Consider the following 7,735-nt stretch of genomic DNA (forward strand, 5'->3'; position numbering starts at 1 on the left):
TTAAGTACACTTGAATAACTTTCAAGTATGAGAGTTGTCCTGACAATCCTTTCTTCAACATTGTAACTGAGAAGACCTCAGAAGTTCTCGTACCTATCAATTTTATCGAAATTTTCAGTAAATAAAAAAATACGTAATACCTATATACCTAATAACAGTTATTTCGGGTTTTTTCATTGAAAATTTTACTAAAAAATTCGGTAAAATTGACAGGTACATACGCGTACTCCTGTGGAGAAGGCTAAGATTTTTACTAAGTCATATAAGAAAAACTTTTAGCATTGCATAAACAGGTTTAATATTGCTTGCATATGTTCGTAAAAAAATATATACATACGCTAATGGAGTAAAAATAACAATTTACAAATTAAATATATACAAATATAAACGCAGAAAAGCACAGGGCATAAACGTTCGTCGATGACTCTTGCTCAGTGTTCATAGCTTTTAATTTTAAATAGAAAATAGAACTAGCATCAGTCAATGACTCTGGTGTAAAAAAAAATATCAGCAAGACTGTGCATGGTGAACGTGAATTCGGTAGCTTTATAAAAATACAAAAGTTATTGCAATTTTATGAATAGAATATCTGACACAATAAAAATACATGGCTATAAATTTGCATCTACATTGACTTACTAATAAAACTGTTTACAGGTTTATTTTTTGCCCCATCTTGTTTTTGTCCTTTTAAACCTTCAAACAATTTTGTCCCATTTTAAATTTGCCCAAACACTGTCCATTCCGACCCTCAGCCAGGAAGGACAACTCTTTAATTTATAATTTAATTAAAAAAGTCTTTAAATGAAGCTTGAAAATTAAATCTTTTCAAGCAACAATTTTCATTATATGCCTCTCAATGTGCTTCAAGGTTCTTTAAACTTCTAATAAAGGTCTAATTAAAAGTAGAAATCTTTATCCCGAAAAAGCAATTTTAGATACCAATGTTTATTAACATGATATGAAATTAGAAGTAATTTATAGAGCTTTGCAAAGAACCTTGAAGCACATTGAGAGGCATATAATGAAAATTGTTGCATGAAAATATTTAATTTTCAAGCTTCATTTAAAGACTTTTTGAATCAAATTATAAATTAAAGAGTTGTCCTTCCTGGCTGAGGGTCGGAGTCCCTTAAAAGTCAAAGCGTTTTCTTTAAATTTGCCTCGTTTTTATTTGCTCATTTAAAACGAAAAGGAAACTGGGGTGAAAGTCTTCCCTGTACACAGAAATATTATTTTTGACACTAACATCACAACCAAAATATTTATCACAGAAAGGTAAGATCTGCATTATATACTATCAGGTCACAGTTCATTTAAGCAACCGAAGCCCTTAGTTTTGGTCGTCTGGGATTCTTAAATTTACTGTCAAAACTGAACGAACCAGTTGGTGTACAAGTTATGCTAATCAGATGTTTCACATCCGGTCTTTTGAAGTATCCCAGGCAATGGCGATCATGTGACGCGTTGTACACGGGGATGATGTCCTTGTATTTTGTGCGTTTTCTTTCCGTAATAATGGCGTCATTGACAAACGTCTGCTCTCTAGCCCGAATTTCCTCCACTGTTGGAGTACGTTTACAGCGATACCTGTGGCTCAACTTGTTTAAGTTCCTAGCATTTTCCTGGCTTTGTTGCAATTCCTAGAAAAAAAAGATATAAAGATGTATTTTTAAAGATAAAGAATAATAAACAGTGAAAAATAAAAACTATCAATATATAATCGGATGAAGATTTTAGAGACAGTTGCTAAGTGCTTCAGGGATTAAATTTTGATGAACTATTCTTAGAAACATATAGGGTTACAAAATACACATGATCGTTTACATTTATACGACTGTAAACTCATCTGCTGAGCCAGTATTTAGAAATGTCACTCAGTATATCATATAGATAAAAGCTTCATTAAACAATTTAAATGACGACAAACGACTGGAATTAATGCCAGCAGAGTAACAGAAAACACATAATTTAAATGGATCCATGGTTAAATTTTTAAAAATTCAATTTTCCTTTGATTTTTATGTAAAATTAATCAAGCAGTATAGTATTTAAAAGATATTCTGCAAAATATTAAAAAAAAATATTAATTCCACAAAATACTTTAAAAACACTATTTGAAATATTCACTTGATTAATGCAAAGAAGTAATTCAACCCCAAAAATTAAAGTATTCAATAGCGTATCTCCTACGGTCAAACTCAAGTAACAAACATATTTAAAATTAATTCTCTCTTGGATAAAAGATTACTTATTTAAAAAGCAAATTTTAAATCAAATTCATAAAATCAATCACCAATCTTATTTATTCATAAAACACATTCCACAGCCTTGAGAAATTTATGGAGAACCATGAATTTTGAAATCGGATTTGTTTTTTAAATCGATTCAATCATCTATTCTAATTTTAAGTTACAACAAAAATATTTGTCTGTTTCATTGACTTCTATTGTACACCTCAGTAGAAGATTCTAGCTGTTTATGAATTCCATTCTAGTAGAAGATTCCGTTCCATTTACCCATGATAATGCAAGTTGACTAAGTTCAAGTTAAAAGAATATCACTTATTGACGATGTAACTGAGATTTACCTTGTAATACCTTAGTGCATCCTCTACCTGTCCACCCAAGTTTTTCCCGTACAAATTCTGTAATCGGTTGATTAGATAGTCATGATTGCAAGGGAGTTTACTTGCTCTCTCGTTCTCTACTTCCCAAACTCTCAACGTCATAATGAATTATGAATGTCCAATCACTAGCGTTTGGGGGTTTTTATAACGCAGGTGTTCTACCTTGACAACGCATTTGCTCCCTGAATGTGCTGCCATTTATTTAAATGGGAAACCAGTACTACTAGTAAAAAAATCTTATCGTTTTTGACATATTCCAAATTTACCAGTATCATAAGCAAGTGCATGCTTTACTTTTAGTTTTCTGAGAGAAGAAAACTGAAGAGAAAAAATATTGAACAGTTTTAAAATCGGGAAATTTTTATATTTAAAAAAAAAATTAATGAAAAATAGAGAAGTACTCATTTAACAAATTTCTTGACGACAGTGTTGGCGACAATGTTTTACTGTGTATAATCTTATTCTATCAAACACAGCTGCTTCTTTCACTAGTCCTAATGGTCATCGTGTGTACTCTACTTCAGATTCTGAGCTTTGTGTACCTCTACTGACTAAATAAACAAACTATTTGATAAATAAACTAACTAATTATACACATTTCAGGAAGTTGAGCATCTGTGTAATATTTGATTGCAATACTCGAGTTATATAAGCAAAACTACGCAACTAGAAAATTGTAACCACGAGTCTTTTCGAAAACTGAACATTTTGCGACCGGGGAGAAGGATTGAAAATCACAAAATCCTAAAGTTTCTGAACTAGAATTATATACAGAACTAAATCCAAAGGCAGAAAATTACACTCTGTAAGTTTAATTTTTACTATTGCATATTAGCTCACTAATATATTATTAGTATGTATTGATTAGTTATTAATCATTAGTATATTATTATATATCACAAATATACTACATGTAGCTTACCTTAAGTTGAGAATTCCTCTCCATCATGGCCTTTACGAATGGAGACTGGAAGTACGCCTGCGCATAGCGGTCCTGCATGGCGTTGTAGGGTGGTATGATAGGCTTTCTGCGGTTGGTAGTGAATTTTGTGTTGATTCCGTCGTTTATAAATCCTGATTCCATTTTTCTTCTCTTTTTCATCGAAGGAAGGGGTTTTACTTTGTCTTGGACAATTTCTCTTTTCCAAAGAGGGCTGTTGAATGTAACCCAAGCCATCTTAACATTGAACTGAAAGAAGTTGTATTACAATATGAATGTTTTTGTAATCTTGGAAACAGTTTCGTTGATTGATTCATTTTATTGAAAAGTGAATGATAAAAATTTTGTTTTAAGAAATTATGTTGAAATTAAAGTTATAATAATATAAGCCATCCCTTATTAATCAAATGACCATTGCATATAAAAACAGAAAGCATTAAACAGGTGTTATACATGTATGTTAAAGTGCAATCAGTCTTTTCTTGTACTTTAACATGCATACTGAAGCAGACACGATAATTGGTCGGAATCGATTCGAAGTGTCACAAGGGGATCACGGATTGCGTGAGTATGCAAATAAGTTTTTTGAAATGGATACCACCAATTCTCTATCATTAACGAGACATTCACAAATTATTAGGATTCTTCATTTCCAACTTATATTTTCATATTGATTTTTACAACTTCAGAGGAGCATCCAACAAGACATATTTAATTACTTTACTGCAATTTTTTGGGACGTAAATTTCTTCTGTACTCATTTTTAACTCTATTTTAGTGTTCTCGTATTCTACTTTCCTTTTTCAATATTACGTTTTCCATCCCAAGCAATTTTGATAACCAAAAAATGATCACAAAATTAGAAAAGAAATACTGTAGACGTACTTTTTTCCACGGGGTCATATTTCTGCGGAATCTCAATTTCTGTTTAATCCACGGGTACAAAATTACGCGGATTTTCTAGATTGTCACTATATATGCCTTACATTTATATTAAGTACGCTTGGACAAATTTCTGCTGAAAAATTGTGAGCGCGTACATAGCGTAAATTAATACCACGCGGAAAAAAGTACTTCTACATTAGCTGAATATTTTCTGATAAAAATATGTTATGCATTTTTATGCAAAAAAATATATTAAATTCGGCCACTTTAATACTAGCATATTAAAGAGGATTCTGTTAAATGGTGTATCAAAATCTATTCCTTATATAGTCATGCAAGTGTTACATACCAATTGGGTCAAAACATTGAAATGTTTGACACTAAATGGAAGTAACATACGGTCCAAATTGTTAAGATCAGGTGGATTATCTTTGATAAATTAAAATCGGCAATTTTTTCATACCAGAATAAAGAGAAGAATGCTTCATGATTTTTCACATTAATCTTCTTATAAACAAGTATTGCATAGTAAAAGCGTGAAACTGTGAAATTGAAATGTTTGACAGTGAGACAGATGGAAGTAACATTGCTGACCAAACTGTTGACTTCATGTGGATTATCTTTGATGTATAAGACCCATCAAGATCTTAAATGTTTTTCTGGAGTATTTTCCAGAGTTTTGTTCTCAAGAGCTATGAAAGTATTTCAGGGTTTGTTTAGTAAATGGGTAAGTTGTGTACAAAAGAAGGGAACGTGCAATCAGAGCAAAACACAACTCCGAAAGAGTGGTGTTATACACGGAATTAGTGCCCCCTTATCCTGGGGAAGAGTTCTCAGTTACTGTTGTTTTAATCCAACTAATGGCACTTGAACAGACAGGGATGAAAACTTAACGCCAAGCATTCCGAATACCCGCTGGTGGCCTTAGTGTTCAAAATAAACGGGAATGCATATACATATTTAAAGGACTTTTATCATATTCTCTCTCTCTTACGATTAAAATGTTCCTTGGTAATTTAAAGTTCAAAAAATTATTTGATATCAATGTGAAATAAGAAGTTAGTCCTCAATAAATCTTAGCGTAGATCCAAAGCAACTCAAAACTCAAAAGGTTAAGTAAATATTTCTCTCCGATAATGTGTATATCTTATCTTTGTCCTTATATGCAAGTGTTTTTTAAATTTTCAAAATATTGATTAATATTAAGACACATCATAATTTAAAGGTTAAAATCATAAAGAACAAGAAATGATTAAGAAGGCTTTGTTGCAAGTTTGATGATTTCTATTTTGTAGCCTAATTATAAGTGCCTTACAAGTTAAACTATTTCCTACATTCTGATTGCATTCATTACAATAGATAATATTTGTCGGAAATTTTACAACGAAGATATCTACTATGGATTTTATGTTTGGAAGTAAGAAAACAACTTCAGGCACAACTAAAATCAACGGAGACCCATAAGTATCCATTAATTCTATATAGTGTATCCCTTTCTTCAAATTATAAATGCTCTGAATAATAAATGTGGAAGAGAAATATGAAGATTTATCCCTTTTTTATTCTTTAGTAAATAATAGTTCTACATTCATTTTTGAGGTCGTTTGAATTTATCTGATTTATATGCTTTTCATTTCTTTCATTCTTAAATGGGTAAAACGGTTACTTTTTTTCTTCACTGATCGAAGTATTCTTTTTCCAGTAAATCTTTTTAAATTAAAGACCAACGTCATCAGCTATCACACGTTTTAAAATTAAGAGTATACATTATGGAAATGTTTATCACTTAGTGTCCCAACTTACACAAAAAATAATTTTTAAGCTGAACTCTTTTCTATCCCTTAATCCCCCTTGGATTATCTTTGTCAGACCCAGTACAATGCGAGGAGCTCTTTATTATGTAATTCTCATTGAAGTTTCGATTATATATCATGGGCAATTTTAATTTGAAAGAGTCTTCTTGAAATTGTCTCTTTTTCGATAGATGTTCCTAAAAAAAAATTATTTCAACATCACTTAATATTTGAAAAAAAACTACTCGTTTTCTTTTGTAAATGACGAAATGTTTCGATCCCCGCGTCAAATTAGATATTTGCAAATCAAAGTACTATTGATTTTCCTCTGTAATTTTTCTGAAGTCCAAATGAACAAGTATGCGATAAATAAACTTCATTAACAACTAAAGTTAAAACTAACACATCATTCAAGAGCACCGTGTATGGTTCAGAGAAAATTAGCTATTGTTTTATTGACACAAATATTACTATTTGTTGTGGAACCAATTAAGAACGAATGAACTGTCTTACCTGAATTCCTACTGCGTTATTTTGACTCCTTGCAAGAATCTGGGGGACACCGCCACGTTCAACTGGGTGCTTGTTTGAAATGGTTCAACTTGCCTAGTGTAGCAACTGATATATGAAGAAATATTCAACTTAATTGACAACCAAGTGATTAAAGAAATCTTTTTTCTTAATATTTTCCTGTACATATAATATTACATTAAAATTTCTCAGACCTAATATTTTTTTTACTCTTATTGTAAATGGTGTTAGCAAACTTATAATTTTGTAAGATATGGAAATAACGAAGATTCAATTTTTGATTGAGCTTATCAATACCTTACCTTTTCTTTATCTGCATGTAATGTACTGAAACAGGTTTTAATTCGAGTTATCGACTGAAAGTAACGAGTTTTAAACACATTTTGTCAAATGTCATCGTTTAATCTGAAAAGAAAATAGTTATTGGTCGCATAACGTTCCTCGATACGTCCGAGAAGCTAATATTGATACCCCTAATCCCTTAACGGGTAGTAGTTCAATATAAAGTTGATAGTTTATAAACATATTTTGATCTTCCAGTGTGTTGGTTAAATTACCCTTCATTTAACTTGTATTTTAACATATTTTAAAGAACCTTTCTAAAGGGGAAATAGGAGAAGTTTCCAAAACAAGATTTTTAATTGTTATTTTCTGTTATAGTATTTTTTAGATTTGTATAAAAAGTTTATAAGTTCATAAAATTTTATTTAACGAATTGATAACCCTCGGTGAATGGTGTAAAGAGGGGAAGATCCAAGTTCGTTATTGGTCAATATCGACCCTGTCATTGATATTTTTTCACAAGATGTCTAAAATGTTTATTCCCTAGACAGTTTAAATATCAATCATCTCGATATCTCTTTATTTATCTATTCATTTTTTAGCTCATCTGAGCCAAAAGCTCAAGTGAGCTATTCTGATCAAAATTTGTCCGTCGTCTGTCGTCGTTCACTGAAA

The 7,735-nt window shown here is 31.1% G+C and overlaps 1 protein-coding gene across 1 annotated transcript; it reads right to left on the reverse strand.

Moving 5' to 3' along the window:
* Nucleotides 1-864: 864 nt before the first annotated feature.
* Nucleotides 865-6,821, reverse strand: LOC134252724 (uncharacterized). Its single transcript, XM_062735230.1, has 3 exons — nt 6,761-6,821; nt 3,552-3,818; nt 865-1,643 (listed from the first exon to the last, which is right to left on the reverse strand). The coding sequence occupies exons 2-3, from the start codon at nt 3,804-3,806 to the stop codon at nt 1,317-1,319; spliced, it is 582 nt and encodes a 193-aa protein (XP_062591214.1). The 5' UTR covers nt 3,807-3,818; nt 6,761-6,821; the 3' UTR covers nt 865-1,316.
* Nucleotides 6,822-7,735: the final 914 nt, after the last annotated feature.

The sequence above is a fragment of the Saccostrea cucullata genome, unplaced genomic scaffold, assembly GCF_032062105.1.
Source record: "Saccostrea cucullata isolate Sc308-1 unplaced genomic scaffold, CSIRO_AGI_Scuc_v1 ctg1410, whole genome shotgun sequence".
Classification (NCBI taxonomy): Eukaryota; Metazoa; Mollusca; class Bivalvia; order Ostreida; family Ostreidae; genus Saccostrea; species Saccostrea cuccullata.

What these genes read in the sequence shown, in the direction of transcription:
- LOC134252724 (XM_062735230.1), bottom strand. Translation starts at nt 3,806, where the DNA reads ATGGCTTGGGTTACATTCAACAGCCCTCTTTGGAAAAGAGAAATTGTC. An exon ending in AGAGGAATTCTCAACTTAAG is followed by an intron (nt 1,644 to 3,551) that starts GTAAGCTACATG and finishes TTTTTTTTCTAG; the next exon opens with GAATTGCAACAAAGCCAGGA.